General features: G+C 35.4%; 2 protein-coding genes across 3 annotated transcripts; both read left to right on the top strand.

The window, feature by feature from the left end:
* The first annotated feature begins 1,350 nt into the window (after positions 1-1,350).
* LOC100775751 (uncharacterized) lies at positions 1,351-7,122 on the top strand. The gene is made up of 6 exons (XM_003534113.5): positions 1,351-2,252; positions 2,740-2,954; positions 3,935-4,220; positions 4,302-4,387; positions 4,461-4,552; positions 6,265-7,122. Exons 1-6 carry the CDS (start codon positions 1,950-1,952, stop codon positions 6,513-6,515), a joined length of 1,233 nt encoding a protein of 410 aa, XP_003534161.1. The 5' UTR covers positions 1,351-1,949; the 3' UTR covers positions 6,516-7,122.
* A 147-nt stretch (positions 7,123-7,269) lies between these two features.
* On the top strand, positions 7,270-13,497 carry LOC100775206 (kinesin-like protein NACK1). 2 transcript variants are annotated; one of them, XM_041005014.1, is made up of 15 exons: positions 7,270-8,354; positions 8,932-9,169; positions 9,302-9,391; positions 9,499-9,599; positions 9,794-9,910; positions 10,086-10,167; positions 10,255-10,322; positions 10,437-10,496; positions 10,575-10,699; positions 10,836-11,034; positions 11,122-11,232; positions 11,326-11,418; positions 11,515-12,465; positions 12,580-12,905; positions 13,100-13,497. In XM_041005014.1, exons 2-15 carry the CDS (start codon positions 8,932-8,934, stop codon positions 13,425-13,427), a joined length of 2,889 nt encoding a protein of 962 aa, XP_040860948.1. In that variant the 5' UTR covers positions 7,270-8,354; the 3' UTR covers positions 13,428-13,497. The 2 variants fall into 2 exon arrangements, with proteins under 2 accessions (XP_040860948.1, XP_006587490.1); XM_006587427.4 differs by having other exon boundaries at positions 8,929-9,169.
* The last annotated feature ends 5,577 nt before the right edge of the window (positions 13,498-19,074 follow it).

Raw genomic sequence — 19,074 nt, 5'->3', positions numbered from 1 at the left:
TATATTAATAGTTGATTAGAAATAACTTTAAAAATGTTTCTTAAAAGAAATCGTTAAAAAAAGCAATTTTATTATACAAAATAATCTTTTTATTAACAAATACTATCAATACATTAATTAAACTTACAGAAATTACATGCAAAATAGAGTTTGTGCAATAATTGTGTTTGTAACAAGTGGCATTGTGAAGTAATGGGCACGTTTCTTTTAAAAACACAGGTAAACAACTTCAGTGTCAGTGGCAGGCATGACGAGAAGGGAAAGTTAATTTGCATGTTGCACGTGTCCCACCTACTCATGCTCAGCACGTGTCAATTGCATTGCCTTTGCCTTTTCCTAACCAAACCAACCTCCATGCTAATTTTTTCGAGGCCCATCCCTTCATTAAGTATTCTTTTTTTTTTTTTTTTTGTTTACACACTTCATAAAATATTCTTATAATCTTTTAGATTTTTAATATCTCATATATATTTTTTTTATGAATGTTTCATAAGTTGAATGTAAATATTTTGTTGATCAGCTTAAATGGTTAAGTTGATCTTCTGAATTTATTATTCAATTTTAATGGAGTTTAAAAATGTATAGTCCAGCTGCAATTACATTAAAAAGATATGGACACTTTTATGTAAAAAAAGAGAAGAAGATATGGACACTTGATTGTGCATTTTCCTCATAATTAGGTTTGATGAAAGCCTAATTAGGGATGAAAAATGATAAATTAAATGTTATAGATTTGTTAAAAAAATTATTTTCAACACATTTTTCACTACCCTAGTTTTGTTTGAGATAAAGGTATTTTTCAAAGACAATTGGAATTAATAAATAATGATCATAATTTTTTTATTACGAATATTGTTTATATTAGTATTTTATTATATCTCACATAAAATTACATCTTCATACCTGTAGAATAAAAAGATAATGTTACAAGATTAAACTTTCTAATATTAGATTGTAATTAAAAGGTGCCTAAAAAACTATTAGTCACACACAAGATATTAACACGTAAAATATAAATGAAGTTTGGTAATATTAAAACTGTCAAGAAGTACCCAAAATATATTAAAGATATGTACCCAAACTGTAAATAAGACAAGTTATACTAAAGATGCTAAAAAAATAAAACTAATAAAAGTCATTTAAAGTAATTAAAGGAAAGCATTACTACTTATATATAAAAAAGAAGAAAGTATTAACTAGACAAACAGAATGCTAATAGTTGCATCCTATGTACCAGTCTTTCAACTAAATTCATTAAACTTATCCAAAGTGTTTTAATTAATAATTAATAAAAAATTTCCACGATAATCATGCTCCTAACCCCACCAAAGCCAAAGGAAAAATAGAGAAACATGATATTCTCTCCTAAAGTGTCACCAAAATTTCTATGCACCCATTCTTCTCTGTTCTGTTCCTGTGTGGCTGAAGAAGAAAACTTTTCTTCCTCTCTCTTTCTCTCTGTTCATTACTTCACGCATATATTCCTTCAAATTCATTCAACTTTCTCTCATCCAATCCAATCAACAACGCACCCTTCATCTCTTCCCTTTCACTCATTCTTTGATCCCCTTTTTCTTCACGCCAACTCTCTCTTCTGGGTTTCTTTCATTTTCAGAATCTCATTATCACCTCACTGTGATTATCTTCTAATTCCAAATTGGTGTTTGGTTGCTGAGAAACTCCAAGAAAAAAAAAATACAGCTTTTCCGTGTATTGATGATCCTCTGTTCACTCAGAAAACTTTTCTCTTTTGTGTGTAGAGTCTAGTACCTCAGACTGCATGACCCACTTCTGAATTTTCTTTGTTTTCGTCGTCCTTCGTTAGAAAAGCTATAAAAGACAAGATTTTTTAATCTGGATCTTGTCTTCTTCTTTTTTTCCTTACTCATACCATATTTTGCTTCATTTTTTTTTTTTTTTACTTTGTTGAGACTTGAGAGTGTTGGAAAATGTTGGGGACTGCTCTGCAATTTGGTTGTGTTCGTGGTGATGATCGGTTTTACATTCCGGTGAAGGCAAGGAAGAACCAGAACCAGCGTAAACCGGTTCAGAGAGAGAAGGGTGTTGGTGAAACTGAGAGAACTGATTCAGTTTCAAAGAGGGAACTTGTTGCTTCTGAGAATGGGAATTCCAATGAGTCTTCATACTCGTTGAAGAAACCATCTTCTTGCCCTTCTGTAGAGCCTGCTAGTAACATTGATAGGTTTCTGGAATCCACAACTCCTTTAGTCACAGCTCAATATTTGGCCAAGGTTGATCTCATCTTGTTCTTTATGCAATTATTACGCAATTGAGCTATGTTTTGAGTGATGGTTTTTTGCTTTGTGGGGCTTGGAGGGTACAACAAGCATCATTTAGTGTATGCTTGTGTGAGAATTGGCAAAATTGATTTTGAATGAAATTGATTTTAGTTAAAATTGAACTTGAAGTGAAGTAATTTCTATTAGTTATGACGTTTTTTTATTTTAAAAGCTAGTGTAATGCAAAAGTTACTCATTCTTTCAACTCAAAATCAATTTTGGACCAATAATCAATTCCTTAGTGTGAGACCAAATATGTGAACATCTAACTAAAATTATGTTAGCTGGTATTTAAATGTAATTTTGAATGATTCAACGTGAATCTTAACAAACACTTTTTTTGGTCTGTTGGTTAAATGTTAACTCTAGCAGGAATAGTTCACTCTTTTTCAACCAGCTTACTCACTCAGGACTTGCTTTTGTTATGTTTTGGTTGTAGACAACAATGAGAGGTTGGAAGACTTGTGATGTGGAGTATCAATCTTACTTTGCTCTTGATGATCTCTGGGAATCGTTTAAGGAGTGGAGTGCGTATGGAGCAGGAGTCCCTTTGGTACTTGATCAAAGACAATCTGTTGTGCAATATTATGTTCCGTATTTGTCGGCTATTCAACTATATGGTCAATCAGATAAGAAGTCAAATGCTAAGCCAAGGTATTGGCGTTTCATATGTAGAACCATGCTTTTATGTGTGTGAGAATTTGTGAATTTGTAACTTTAAGTTGAGACTACACTGATCACTGGAAACATGGTTATAGATTTTCTCTAGTTTTTTTGTTCTGTGTTATGGTTAAATTGATTTTATGAAGTGCTGGATTATGTTGGTAGCACTGGTTGGAAGGTGAAATCAACAAAAGAGAAATGCATTTGTGGTTTTTAGTTTTTGTAAAATTTATGCTTGTCATAGATATAGAAAGTGAAAGAATTGAAAATTGTAGAAAAAATGGGGAAGAATTAGGATGGGAACTGAGTATTATAGTGAATAAGATGGGTTTGATCCTTTGTTTTTTTACCATGAAAGTTTGGTTATGATTGCATTGCACGAGATCACAAACCTTTTTGCTGTTTTTCGGTTAGAGTTATATCTTTTTAGTTTTTATTCATGTAGTTTCTTGGATTTTGTTTGCTTTATTTTCCATTTTCTTTTCATCCTTGGTAAAAGACTCTTTTTAAGCTGTAAGTGTAAATTAAATGGCTGTTGATTGTGAGATTCTTGCAGACATGCAGCATTTGAGGGAATTGAATATTTTCTTCTTACATTTAACATGTTGCGCATCTGATTTATATATAATTTTTTTTTCCATGTGGTGCTTCATGGATCTCTTTTGTGCTCTGTTGAATTTGATCATTTTGTACTACCAATTGGTTTTACTTTAGGTAAACTAACAAAACTTTTTTTTTTAATCTCAATTATTGGAAACATTTTAAATCTTGTATTCTTTCTTCATTCTCCTTTCTTTCTGGTTACTGAAATTCCTGTTTGTTGTCAATGTGGTTCTGTATTTGTGAATTTACTGTTACAATTTTCATGGTATGTTAATCCGTTGCTACCTCTATGCTATTATGCATTTTTCCGAAGAATGAGCTATTGTGCTTTAGTTTGTAACATTATCTGATGTTTTTTTTGTCATTAGGTACACCAGTGAAGATAGTGACGGTGATTACTGCCGAGATTCAAGCAGCGATGGAAGCAGTGACAGTGAATTTGGAAAAAGGACTGAACTTTTTACAGCACAAAGAAATAGTCACTATCATACAGGTGATGCTTCGTTTCAAATGAGCAGGCTATCTGTACATGATCACAATACAATGCAAGAGGGATTTTCTAGTGACGATAGTGAAACTGGGAATCCTAAAGATCTTCTTTTTGAGTATTTTGATCATGATCCTCCTTATAGCCGTGAACCTTTGTCTGACAAGGTTAGTACTGGTCTCAATTAATGTGTGGCTTATTTGCAGTTAATTTGAACAATCCATATTTATTATATTATATTTGGGCAGATACTTGATCTTGCACGCGACTATCCTAGCCTCAAGTCTCTAAGAAGTTGTGATTTATTACCGGCCAGTTGGATGTGTGTAGCATGGTGAGAAAACTTGATCTATTGCTTTAGAGCTGTCTCTTGTGCCAACTAACGTTGTTGTAATGGCATCTTTCAGGTATCCTATATATCGAATACCCACCGGTCCAACATTAAAAGATTTAGATGCCTGCTTTCTTACATACCATACACTCCATACACCCTTGACAGGTAATCATGGAACGTTAACTCTTTGTTTGATTGGCAGTGGCATTGTGGTTCTAGCTTATCATGATTCAGCAATTGAATGGGCTCATTATTGTTAGATGTACTCATGCATTTTAATGTCAAGATTCTGCATTCATTTGGGCTCATTATTATTAAATGAATGAATTCATTTTAAACTTATTTCCTCTTTTCCCGTTTGCCATATCTCAAGAACATAAATTTCTCCAATAAATATTCTTTTTTTGGTAATCAAATATGAAAGATGGTCATCTACCATAGTATTAGTATATCAGTCCAGATGGCAGCACATAGCAGTCAGTCTCAAAAATGTCATAGAGGAATGGTCATATACTGAAATTTTAGATATAGGTTAAATAATTTATGCTACACATATATAAATGCTAAAAAAAATCAAAATTAAAGACAAACACATAAGTAATAATCAAAAGTCATATATATAAAGCTAAGCGCATTAAGCGTACAAGGAGTGAAGTGAAGGAATCAAATAAGTTTAAGCCTACAAGGAATGAGAAGCAGGAAGAAAAAGGAACAAAGGTGGAACTGTGAATAGCTTCAGACAAAAAAGAAAAAGACTTCACAGCTACTAAAGAGAACAGAAACTTGAGAAACAGGGGACAAGAAGACTTAAAGAACCGATGACTTGGCAGGAAAATGCACCAGGGCCGGTAAACCCTGGAGCTTGGCTGGAATCATGCTAATGAGCAATGGGTCTTATGGGATTTGGTTGAAACCAAGGTAAAAGGCTGAAATGTATTACAAGACAGAATGGGTTTTTGTCTAAAACCTTTTTGGTCCATTTTCTCTAAACCAAACAAAATCCCTGAAAATGCCTTTTGCTACATTAAGGCTGAGGGCAAAAATGAGTTTCTGAAAGTATTTCACAGTTGCAGTCTCAAACTTCACGAAATGTTGTGATTTTAGGTGATTGCATCTGTGATGATTGCAACAGATAAACGTGATGATGCAACTGGAAAATAATAACGGCTGATGACTGCTTGGGTGTGTTATGAATAACACTATTATTGACTACTAAGTCATCTACATCAATGACACATATTCACTGAATCAAGCTTTTATTTTCTCTCTTTTCTTTCTATTTGACCTTAGTAAGTGCTTCCTGAACTAACTCTTGTAAATAAAGATAATCATATTGTGCTTTAGTGCTTTAGTGCTTGTTTTTGTGTTTAAAATGAGCAAAATAATTCAATATGGATAACGTGTGCGGCTGATTGTGATAACATAGTAAGAGGTGTGGTAACAAAGAAAGAGAGATACATCATTATTAGTTCCTGTTTTAGAAAAATCTAGATACACATCACTTTACAATCCCATGATTAACGCCTGTCCAGTTGCTAGCATTCGAATGTAGTTGTCCAAAACTTTGGGTGGGACCAGCTGTACTCAAGCTGCAAACTGCAGTTGTGAATATTTTTACTGCAAGTGTTCCTGCATTCCTCATCTTTCAACTTTTAATTAGGAACAATTTGTTAGGAGATTGGCACTCTGAAAGGCATATAATAATTTGAGTGATCAAATAACAAGAAATTGATTCTAGTAATATATTACTTCACTTGCTGATTGATTTTGTCTGAGTTTATGTAAGTAATCCTTCATTGCAAAAAAGTGTAGAAGTAATCACAGTTTATCTGCAATGTTCATGTTTTTTAAAACTTTCTTTTGATTACAATTTGCAGGAAATGGAGGTACTCAGGCCCCAATTTTGGTTTATCCAAATGACATTGATGGCGGTGTGCCAAAGATTTCCTTACCAACTTTTGCAATGGCTTCCTATAAGTTAAAGGGATCTATTTGGACACAAAATGGAGTTAGTGAGAGTCAAGTAGTAAATTCTCTCTTGCAGGCTGCAGATAACTGGTTAAGGCTGCTTCAGGTGAATCACCCTGATTATCAGTTCTTCGTATCGCATGGCACATACAACAGGTGAATCAAATGAGATGCCTTAAATTTCTGTGTTCATTGCTCTTTGCAAACTTGGTATGGTCCTTCTATCCATCAATCCATCCATAGAGACTGATGATGGAGTTGGGATTTCTAATGTGGATTCTTGTTACTCATTGCATAAGCAGCACAAAAGATGAGCTTGTCTCAAGTGAAGAATGAAATAGAGATTGCTAAAGTAAAAAAAAAACAGAAAAAAAAAAGATTGCTAAAGTGAAAATTAAAAGAAAGAAAAGAGGTTTTGTATGGAGAAAAACGGTCAATAAGTGGAAGACCCTAATGGAAAGGGAGTAAAAGCTAAAATACAGCAAAAAAGGTTCACAGGGAAAGAATATATGTGGGATTAAGCTAGATGGTCCCAGACTTTTTCAGCTAAAATAATGGTTGAGTTTTTAGACTTAAATATTTACTTGTAGTCGTGTTGTGATTTTAGAAAAAAAAATAAAAATGGAATGTGTAGATTTTTCTGTGTAACAAGGTACAATGTTGGCTCTAAGTCAGTGTATCTGATGAACACCTTGTTACTTGGTGAGAGGAAATTAGATGCTACTGTACAATATTCTACTACTTCAAAGTAAGTGTTGTGCCTAAAATGGTATTGTTTGGAAGAGTACGAATGGAGCTCTTGGCAGTGTCTGTGGCATGTTTGGTTAGGATTAATTTGAGGTAAATAATCTTTTTTCCCCAAAGGTTTTCAAAAAACTGTTAGCAAAAAATAAAGCGTGTTGTCACTCAATAGTGTAATATGAAAATAAGCCGTGTTGCCACAGAAAATTTAAATTAGTTTGTCCCGAATGTAAATTTATTGTTGAATGTGACACGTAGATTTTTTAATTAATGGTAATGGATAAAAGTTAATGAATAAATAGATTTATCATATTTTTTCACATTTGAATATTGAAATTTGAATTTTTTATCTATTGGGATGAATTTATCAACATTTTATACATTTATGAATAAAATGATTATTTATCTTATATCAAATGAGAAAGAGAAATAGGGAAAATAAAATGGAACATTATAGGTACTTTCGATATGCTAAATTATAGGAACATTATATTATATGTTTTTGTAAAACTTAGGTGTAACATTATAGGTACTTTGGATATGCTAAATTTTATTACAAATTTATTAATAAAATATAATTTTATAAACACACTACTTTATTTTAAAATTAATTTTTTAATATCAATATTACTTAAAATTAAATTTGTGAACGCTCACCAAACATACTAGACCAACTAAATTGATACTACTTCTAACAAATATTATATCTGGTAAGTAAACAATGCTAAAAAAAATTGCAATTTCAACAATAATTCTCCAAATGCCTAAACACAATTGAAAGATTAAGTGGACTAAAATACAAAAATCCCTGCAATAAAATAACCCCATTTTTCTTTTTGACATTTTTTGTCGGATAAAAAGCGATTTAAATTCGATAAAAGCGAGGAAAAAAACAATGTCAGAGCAAAACAAAACTCTAAACGTTACGATTCAAAACGGGGCCCCACTGTATGAGAGTGTCTTGTCAATGATTATCTGGCGAACGAAAACGTTGGAAGAACGCATAATTAAATTAATAATTAATAATTAAGACTATAGAATCAGTTAATTAAATAAACTGAAAAAGAAAAATGGAAAAAAAAATTGAAAACTAGCCGTTAGAAGGGTTCTCTGAAATTCAAATGAAATGGAGGCGTCGCGCACACACACCAATGCCCTTTCATTCACTTGAATCACAATCGCCACGCACACAGCGATTGTTCTCCGAACACTAATTTTCAGCTTCGACGCACGCTCTTCTCTTTTTTCTTCTTCTGATGTGAGTTTATGCTTCCATTTCCTTTTATTTTGTGATTTCGTTAAGGAATTTCTGATCTGTTGATCAAGTTTTTCCATTTGAGGATTTTGACTCTATTAATGTGCTTCCTTATTTATTCACTTTCCAGTTTTATGGTTTTGCTGAGTTTAATGCTTTAAATTAGCGTCGAATTTGAGTCAGCATGTAAGCTTTCCTTTTTATTTTAGTTTAATGTATTAAAATTAAATTTCATTTCATTTCCATGTCTTTCCGACCTTAATCATTTGCATTTGACTATTCTGTAGCGAATCTATACTACGTCTTCACCTAAAAAAGTTCATTTGAATTTCATTTTATTTTTTATAAAATCTTAACCGATTTTGTTTTTATTTAGTTGAAGCTTTGTGTCTGGTATTTAATTTTAACACCATTTGTGTCACACTCGAAGAGATTTCTTTTGCTCTAACATCAATTTAGTGTTGAGCATAATCAATTTAGTGTTCTAACCCCAGTTGAATTATAAATGTTCACTTTTCTGTTTACTGAATTTTTTTCCCCATTTTTTGTTGATGATTTCTCACTGTGATTTTTGTAGAAGATGACTGTGAAAACACCTGGAACACCAGCTTCAAAGATAGATAGGACTCCGGTATCAACCCTGGGAGCAGCAAGAGCTAGGGAAGAGAAGATTGTGGTCACTGTTAGGCTAAGGCCTTTGAACAGAAGGGAGCAATTGGCTAAAGATCAGGTGGCATGGGACTGCATCAATGATTATACTATCGTGTATAAACCACCAGCGCATGAACGCACTTCTCAACCAGCATCATTTACTTTTGGTATCTAATGAAATTGTTCACCTTGATTTGATTTTGTTAGTCATTATCAGTTCATAGTTCCTTTTATCCACTTCTTAATTCAATTTCATCAATTTTTAAAAATATTTATTGACATGGCTTTTCTTCCTGCAGATAAAGTTTTTGGTCCTGCTTCAGTAACTGAGGCAGTATATGAAGAAGGAGTAAAGAAAGTTGCATTATCTGCATTAACGGGCATTAATGGTACTGCTTCAGATATTTGTGTATCTTTGTCTTAACCTCCCATATGATTTGTGGCCCTGTTAGGGACTCTCTGCATTACATAACCCTTGCATACTTATTTATTGCAGCTACAGTTTTTGCTTATGGACAAACTAGCAGTGGAAAGACATACACAATGAGAGGAATAACAGAGAAGGCTGTCTATGATATCTACAAGCATATTATGAATGTAAGTTTTCCCAAAGCTACATTGTAGGCTATATTTGTAGAATTGGATTTTCTTTATCGGTTGTATAATTGGATTCTTATGATGAAGACACTATTCTGTCTAATTTTAATTCTAATACATGTAATGAAAACACTCGATAGGATTTTTGAGGTTGTTAAATTGTGGCTAACCTTTCATTTGGCATATCATTACAGACCCCTGAAAGAGATTTCACTATAAAAATATCTGGACTAGAAATATACAATGAGAATGTAAGGGACTTGTTAAATTCAGAATCTGGTCGCAGTTTGAAACTTCTTGATGATCCCGAGGTAATATTCAAATTTTTCGCATTTTCTAATAAATGAGCACACAAATCGCTTCCTTGTCCTGAATTTGGAATTTCATATTTTAATATCCTACTTTGACTATGTTTTGAAGTTTCTTTCTTTCTTTAATGAGCTAGCAATTCAGTAATGTAATGTTCCTTTCCTTCATGTATTGTAGAAAGGTACTGTGGTTGAGAAATTAGTAGAAGAAACAGCAAAAGATGACAAGCATTTGAGACATTTAATCTCCATTTGTGAAGGTAGGAAGCTTTATTTTCTTGCATGAAAGTATATACCTATTTCCTTACTCAAACAATTTAATATATTGAAGTTAATTTATTTGGCAGCTCAAAGGCAGGTTGGTGAAACTGCTCTAAATGATAACAGTTCACGGTCTCACCAGATAATAAGACTGGTAAGTGATAGTAGTACAATTATTTTTTGCAACTCGGAAGATCATCCTATTTTCCTTTCCCTCATAATTTATGGAAACAATTTTTTATTTTATTCCTTTTGGTGTATATTGCAGACAATTCAAAGTACTCTTCGTGAAAATGCTGATTGTGTGAAATCTTTTGTTGCAACCTTGGTAATTGATGTTTCCCACTTGTCTACTTTTGAATGGATAAATTAGTTCTTGTTGAACAACTCATGTCTATTATTGCAGAACTTTGTTGATCTTGCTGGAAGTGAGAGGGCTGCACAAACACATGCAGATGGCACTAGGCTGAAAGAAGGCTGCCATATTAACCTTAGCTTGATGACTCTTACAACTGTTATCAGGAAGCTCAGGTCAGGATCACTGTTGTTTACAGAAAGTTTATTGGGTTGTTATAATGGCAAATATCACCTAGTAGTGTAGCACCATGAGAAATGAGTACTGATTTCACCTTCTTCTAACTGCTTGTTTTCATATCATCATATGCAGTGTTGGAAAAAGAAGTGGTCATATACCTTACAGGGATTCAAAGCTCACACGTATATTGCAACATTCCCTTGGTGGGAATGCACGCACTGCCATTGTTTGTACTTTGAGTCCAGCACTGAGTCATGTAGAGCAATCACGAAATACTCTCCTGTTTGCTACCCGGGCAAAGGAAGTAACGAATAACGCTCAAGTTAATGTGGTAACTATTGGTTCAGTGACCTAATGATTTGTTTTTGTGTTTTCCAAATTAGCAGAAGTAAATTTGACAGCTTTCTTGTCAAAATAGGTTGTATCAGACAAACAGCTTGTTAAACATTTACAAAAGGAAGTTGCAAGGCTGGAGGCAGTGTTGCGCACTCCTGATCCATCTAAAGAAAAGGATTGGAAAATTCAACAGGTAAATTGAAAAGAAAAAAAAAAAACTGATCAATAGGAACAGGTATGATACCATAGTACTGAATATTGTTACCCGACTTTCGACTTTGTCCAGATGGAAATGGAAATTGAAGAGCTGAGACGCCAGAGAGATCTTGCACAAACTCAGGCGGATGAATTACGCAGAAAGCTTCAGGATGACCAGAAGGTTTCTTTTCCTCTCTCTCTATCTCTCTCCCCCTTACCTCCCACTTTCTCTTGGTCATGATTCATTTCAACTGATAAAGATCCTTTTGCACTTCAGGTCTCAAACCCAGTTGAATCACCACATCTGCCAGTGAAGAAATGCCTGTCATTCACTGGTGCACTATCATCACTAAAACCAGAGCTAGGATGTGAGAGAGTAAGAAGCTCAACATTAAGACAGTCGATGAGGCAATCCTCTACTGCTCCTTTTACCCTTATGCATGAAATTCGAAAACTTGAGCACCTCCAAGAGCAGCTGGGTGAAGAAGCCAATAGAGCTTTGGAAGTATTACAAAAGGAAGTGGCATGTCATAGACTAGGTAACCAAGATGCAGCTGAGACAATTGCAAAGCTGCAAGCAGAAATAAGGGGAATGCGTGCTGTTAGGTCAACCACACCCAAGAATGTTGAAGTTGGAAGCATGGTTTCTATCAACAAGAGTGTCAGTGCTAATCTCAAGGAAGAGATTACCCGACTTCATTCACAAGGAAGCACCATTGCAAATCTTGAACAGCAGCTTGAAAATGTTCAAAGGTCCATAGACAAGTTGGTGATGTCTCTCCCGAACAACTTCCAACACTCACCCAGTGAAGCATCCCCTAAGAATAAAAAGGAACACAAAAGGAAAAAGTTGCTTCCTTTGTCTTCAAGCAATGCTGCCAATCGCCAAAACTTCCTAAGATCTCCCTGCTCACCATTATCTACTACACAGCAAGTTTTGGAATCTGATATTGAAAATAGAGTCCCTGAGAATGATGATATTGTTTCAACTGATACTCTTCCTGAGTCCGAGAAGGAGACTCCATCAAAGAGTGAAGAAGCTGGAGATGTTTCATCAAAGGAAAATACTCCAGGTTATCGACGCTCTAGTTCAGTTAACATGAAGAAAATGCAGAAAATGTTTCAGAATGCAGCAGAGGAGAATGTAAGAAGTATAAGAGCATATGTGACAGAATTGAAAGAACGTGTGGCCAAACTGCAGTACCAAAAGCAGTTACTTGTTTGCCAGGTATATTTATAGATAAAAAAAAATATCTTCCTACTTTCAATGCCATTGCACATTTTTCATTTTAATGCATTACCATTGGCTTTTTGACTCATGTCCTTTTATTTGGATATCTAGGTGCTTGAACTTGAAGCAAACGAAGCAAATGGCCACAACATAGACAATGAAGAATATTCATGTGAACCGGAGGAACCCCAGGTTTCATGGCAAATAACATTTAAAGAGCAGCAGCAGGAGATCCTTGAACTATGGGATCTATGCTATGTCTCCATTATTCACAGGACCCAGTTTTATTTATTATTCAAGGGAGACCCGGCTGATCAAATATACATGGAAGTAGAACTAAGGCGTTTGACATGGTTGCAGCAACACCTAGCAGAACTTGGGAATGCAAGCCCAGCTCCTCATGTTGGAGAAGAACCAACTATCTCGTTGTCATCAAGGTTCACTCTCTCATATACACTTACCCTTAAGAATCAGAATTTTTCATCGAATATATACTTACCCTTAAGAATCAGAATTTTTCATCGAATATATATTTTACACTATGTAGTTATATATAGATAGATATATATAGAGCTGTGCATCATTATGAATGAGAATTTTTCATTGAATATACATTTTATAATATATGCAGCATTAGAGCTTTGAAACGAGAAAGGGAATTTCTGGCCAAGAGACTGACAACACGTTTGTCACTGGAGGAGAGGGAGGCGTTGTATATGAAATGGGATGTTCCTCTTGATGGGAAGCAGAGGAAGATGCAGTTTATCAGCAAGCTTTGGACTGATCCTCATGACCAAATCCATGTACAGGAGAGTGCAGAAATAGTTGCAAGGCTTGTGGGTTTCAGGACAGGAGGCAACATGTCAAAGGAGATGTTTGAACTGAACTTTGTGCTTCCATCTGACAAGAGGCCATGGTTAATGGGCTGGAATCACTTAACAAACTTGCTTAATTTGTAATGAATTTTTATGTTTGTAAAGTAAGTAGTAAGTACCAATTAAAATCTTGTACATGCTCATTATTTATTTATTTTGGCGCTTTCTCAATTCAAAATTATTGTTTTGGACTATTTTTTTTCCCCAATAAACTAATCCAATTCATTGGATTCCCGTTATTATTATATGCAAAAGAAGCATGTTCAATGAGTTCGCAAAACTTTTGGGGTGTGATTTGTGTTGTAAACAAACATATGGATATGGATTTAAACTTTTTGTGTCAACCACACTCACATGTGGATATGGTTTACAACTAGAGCAATGCTGAAAGAAAGAGACAGGGTATGATCGATTCAGACACAACTGCCCTCCTGGCACAGAAACAGAAACTATAAGTTGTGTAGATTTCTTTACACTCAACACTTTTTTGAATTTTTCAAAATAATTCCTACTAATAAACATACGGATTCGTAATTTGTAAGTCTCTTACGGAGATTTGTATTCCATAAGAGACATACGGATCCGTAAGAGATTTATGGATTCGTAATCCTAATCCGTATACATATTGATAATCCGTATGTTATACGAATTTTTGACAAAGGTCAATTATGTTATAAAATAATTAATGTCGTTATATATAATATTAAAATTTATAATATATATACAAGTTTATATAATAAATTTTGTATCAATTAATTTTGATCTAATAATTAATTTTTTTACATATATAAATTTTTATTAAACCTATGATTTTTATTTAAAATTTATATATGTAAAAAAATACATTATTAATCAAAATTAAGTGTAATAAGGCCAAAAACAGAGAAATCTACCTAATGTAATAATTATAAAAAAATTATAATTAAATTATTAAAAAATATTTTTTAAAAAAAATAGTTGATATGGATTTACAATATATATGATTCATATGAATTATCAATCCGGATGAATCAAATTCATATATTTATTAGCAGAAATAATTTTAAAAAATTCTAAAAAAGTGTTGGATGTAGAAGAAATCTAGAAAGAAAATTCCAAAGTATAATAATGCATGCCCTTGGGGACTGAGCCACTTGGGTAGATGACCAAGATTGGGCCCAATTCTTCTGCCTAGGCACACAAGCTCTCGACTGATTTTTGTTTTAATTAATTTGGATATGTTTTAAAAAAAAATTGTGATACTTATTGATAACTGATAAATAAGAGTTGTTTTTTTAATGAAAATAGAGTTAAAATATCTTTAAAAATAATTATTTAGTAGTTATCAATGCTTATTTGTTAGGAATTGATGTTTTTTGTTTACAGCTTGCAGATATAAAAAATGGAGGGATTAAAAGCAAAAAGATGCAAAAAATACGAAAAAAGATGAAGATTTTTGCATCAGGTCCAGCACAAGACACGCTCAGCACGCAGCGCACACTAAGTGCGAAAACAAGCACCTACGCTAAGCGAGCAGAGTGCGCTAAGCGCGAAAATAGACACCTACGCTAAGCAAGCAGAGTGCGCTAAGCGAGAGTACGTAGGCCCAAGTCCACTCCAGCAACTATAAAAAGGGAGTCAAGTCAAAGGGAAAAGACACACCAAGTCTCAGAGCAGCACTCTCATACATACCCAAAGCCTAAGAACTCTTCATTAGGGAATTCTCTCTTCTCTCTCACCATTTTCTCTATTCCCTTCTTCCATCCCTTTTCTTCCACCAATTCTTATACCCTTCTTTCAGTGTAAGGCCCTCATGGTGATGAGAGGCTAAACCCCTAGTTAGGGTCTGGTAGGCCTAAAAAGCCAAGAGATGTATGATGTATTCCATATTTATCAATGCAATAGGTGTTTTCTATCCTATTATCTTTTCCTATTTATATTTCATGCACTACTCATCTTTACATTATTTTAGGGGTTAGATTCTCGACATAGGGTAACTCTTAATATGAATATAAGGAAGATATGCATGCATCAGTTTTAGGGGTTAGCGCTCGACAGAGGATAACTTCTAACAGAACTAAAAGGAAAAGATATCATAATGAAATCATTGCTAGACATAGGATGATAACATTATGCCCATACATTAAAGCACACGTCTAGAACTAAAGCTTCATGTATTTTATATGTGGAATCATTGCTTGTCATTGTGAGACATCAAGGGCAAGTATTTTAACAGATGTGGGTAGGATAAATTTACCTAATTGATAAAGAAAAATCTAAAAATTATACATCTTAGATAAACAAGACATGCTAGGTCCTAACATTCTCATCATATTGGATTCTCTACTTGATTATTTTGCTTCCTATTATTTTCTTTTTCTATAATTATCTGCTATTAATTCATGTTCCTTTTATCTATCATTTACCTCTCTTTATCTCTTCTCTTATAAATTGAAAATTATATAATACAAGTACAAAACAAAGTCCCTGTGGAAATCGACACTCGGACTTTCGAGTTTTTACTACTTGGACATTTGGTGCACTTGTCAAACCGTTAACAAGTTTTTGGCGCCATTGCCGGGGGACTTCGTTCTTCGTACTTGGTTGCCATACATTTTCAATTTGTAAGTATTAATTCTTTATTTTAGAATCTAATTTTAATTTTATTATTTCTTCTTCAATCTTTTCTTCCATAATTTGCACAATAGTGCTTGTTTTTATGTATGCGAGGTAGAACTACTACCGAAGATTTAGCCCCTCTCAACCCGAAAATTGAAGCAACGCTACAAGAAAAAGAAGAGAGCAAGAAATACAAGGAAGCTGTCAAACCTCACCTCTTCCCTCTCCACAAAGCTACATTCAAATGGAAGAGGAACATGCACGATACATGACACTAGAGGATTACTCTAGTACAGCTACCTCATAATTCTTCACAAGTATTGCAAGGCGAAGGTTCAAGCAGCCAACATCTCTTATACCCACTCTCTTATACAGCTGATACAAGGAAACCTCTTCCGTGGTCTACCAAATGAGGATCCTTACGCTCATCTAGCCACCTACATAGAAATTTGTAATACGGTAAAAATAGCTGGTGTCCCTGAAACTGCTATACGCTCTCTTTTCTTTTTCTTTAGCAAGGGAAGCAAAAAGGTGGTTACACTCCTTTAAGGGTAATAGCTTGTGGACCTGGGGGGAAGTTGTCGAAAAGTTCCTAAAGAAGTATTTCCCAGAGTCAAAGACTGCCGAAGGGAAAATGGAAATATCTTTATTCCATCAATTCCCCGATGAATCACTCAGCGAGGCGCTCGACCGTTTCCACAGACTACTCAGAAAGACGCCTACACATGGGTACAGTGAGTTGGTGCAGTTAAACATCTTTATAGATGGCCTGCGACCACAATCAAAGCAACTCCTTGACACATCCGCAGGAGGAAAAATCAAGCTGAAGACACCAAAGGAGGCAATGGAACTGATAGAAAACATGGTGGCCAGTGATCACGCCATCCTTCGTGATCATCGGTAAGTCCTTCTCACTCTTCAGTCATGCAGATAGGGGGATGCCACATCTATGGAGGAGCACACGAGCTAGGGCAATGCATAGTCCAAGAAGATTTTTCCAGGGACGTGAACTACATGGGAGTACAGAATCGCCACGGATTCCAAGGCTACAACCAAGGAGGATCGCTGGGATTCAATCAGGAGAGGAATTTCACACAAGGCTCAAGTTGGAGGAACCATCTGGGGAATCAATTCAACTAGGAGCAAAGAAGTCAACCAGCCCAAAATCCCAACCAAGGGGTAAATCTTCATGAGAAAACCATCAAGCTTGAGGAGACACTGGACCAATTCATGCAGATATCCATGTCCAACTACAGGAGCACGGAAGCCTCTATCAAGAGCCTAGAAATTCAAGTGGATAATTAGCCAAACAAATGGTTGAAAGACCCATTAGCAGCTTTGGAGCTAATACAGAGAAGAACCCGAAAGAGGAATGCAGGCCAGTATTGACAAGAAGCCAAAGAAGAGCACAAGGGGAAAAATGAGCTAAAGGAGACCAGTCAAAAGAAGAAAGGACAGACAGAGAAGGAGAGAAGGTGGAAGAGAAGAAGGAAGAAGAGAACGAAGGAGAGAAGAAGGTCTTAATCTCTAAGACCGAAAGCCAGTTAGCCCGAGAAGCTAGGAAAGAAGAGCCACCAGCCCCTCTAAAGGAGACCCAATATCCTTTAGTGCCGTCAAAGAAGAATAAGGAGTACTACTTCAAGTGTTTCTTGAAAATATTCAAGGGGTTGGAAATAACCATGCAATTTGGGGAAGCCTTATAGCAGATGTCACTCTACACCAAATTCATGAAGGACATCCTCACCAAGAAGGGGAACTACATTGATAATGAGAGCATTGTGGTGGGAGGCAACTACAATGTCGTGATACAGAGGAAGCTGCCGAAGAAATTCAAAGACCCCGGGAGCGTAACTATCCCTTGCACTATAGGGAATGAGTCGGTAGGGAAGGCCCTCATTGACTTAGGGGCAAGCATCAACTTGATGCCCCTATCAACGTGTAGAAGAATTGGTAATCTGAAGATAGACTTTACCAGGATGATGCTCCAGCTAGTAGACCGATCAATCACAAGACCATACGGGGTAGTAGAAGATTTCCTCGTCAAAGTCTGCCACTTCACTTTTCTGGTGGATTTGTTATCATGTACATAGAAGAAGACACGAAGATTCCTCTTATCCTAGGTAGACCCTTTGTGCTGACCGCCAACTGTGTGGTAGATATGGGAAATGGAAATCTAGAAATGAGTGTTGACAACAAAAAGGTAACCTTCAACCTTTTTTAGGCAATAAAATACCCAGAGGAAGACAGGAGGTGCTTTAAGGTGGAGGAGGTCGATAAAGAAGATGTTAGCACTCTTGCAACTACACAAACTTCGCTGGAGAAAGCTTTGATAAATGTTATAGACTGCCTAACTAGTGAAGAGGAAGAGGATCTAAGGGCTTGCTTGGAAGACTTAGATCATGAGGATAACATTCCTGTAGGGGGGATCGGTTTTGAAGAATTAAAAAGCAGGATTCCATCCGAGAAGACCAAGGTAGAGCTGAAGACCAATGTAGGGGGGACCAGCATTTTCAGAAGATTGGCATGCAGCATTTCAAGTGTTGAGTCCTTTCAGAAAAGCCTTAACAATGACCTTATAATTATCATGCAATTATTTAAGAGAAAACAACAGAAGATAACATAACTGAATAACATTATTTACAAACCAAGTTCAAATAAAACATAAAGTTCAAATAAACTAAAACATAAAGATCCTGGACAATGATCTGTTGGCCCTGGTGGATGGAATGGAGCATCTGGCTATGTAGATCCATCGAGGATGAAATGAATGGTTGTTGATGACGTGCGATAGATGGTGGTGGCTGTGCTGGAGGCAGGGCGTCTGGCATTGCGGCTCTGGTGCAGACACGACAAGGCCCTGGGAAGTTGATGGATGGATCTGTGGGGTTCCAACAATTCTTCTTAATGTAGGCTAAGTTAATCACAAGGCTTAGTGACTCAAAGGTCAAGGTGTCAGAAACGACCCCCGAGCATCACACAGCGTTGTGATCAACGCTGGGAACCCCAATCGAGAGGTGCTGGACTGGGTGATATGTGTGATTTGTCTAGAGATGAAACTACCCAAGTCCATGTCCATCTTCATCACTAAACCATAAACCAGTCTTGCCCTGTCAACATTAAGATCAGAAGTGTG

This window comes from Glycine max, chromosome 9 (genome assembly GCF_000004515.6).
Source record: "Glycine max cultivar Williams 82 chromosome 9, Glycine_max_v4.0, whole genome shotgun sequence".
NCBI classification, from domain to species: domain Eukaryota; kingdom Viridiplantae; phylum Streptophyta; class Magnoliopsida; order Fabales; family Fabaceae; genus Glycine; species Glycine max.
The sequence above is the reverse complement of the archived record's forward strand: the minus strand, read 5'-3'. Positions and strand labels throughout refer to the sequence as shown.

Coding starts and splice junctions, on each gene's coding strand:
- LOC100775751 (XM_003534113.5), top strand. CDS start 1,950: ATGTTGGGGACTGCTCTGCAATTTGGTTGTGTTCGTGGTGATGATCGG. Junction 2,253..2,739: donor CAGCTCAATATTTGGCCAAG/GTTGATCTCATC, acceptor TTTTGGTTGTAG/ACAACAATGAGAGGTTGGAA. Junction 2,955..3,934: donor AAGTCAAATGCTAAGCCAAG/GTATTGGCGTTT, acceptor TTTTGTCATTAG/GTACACCAGTGAAGATAGTG.
- LOC100775206 (XM_041005014.1), top strand. CDS start 8,932: ATGACTGTGAAAACACCTGGAACACCAGCTTCAAAGATAGATAGGACT. Junction 9,600..9,793: donor TCTACAAGCATATTATGAAT/GTAAGTTTTCCC, acceptor ATATCATTACAG/ACCCCTGAAAGAGATTTCAC. Junction 11,233..11,325: donor AGGATTGGAAAATTCAACAG/GTAAATTGAAAA, acceptor GACTTTGTCCAG/ATGGAAATGGAAATTGAAGA.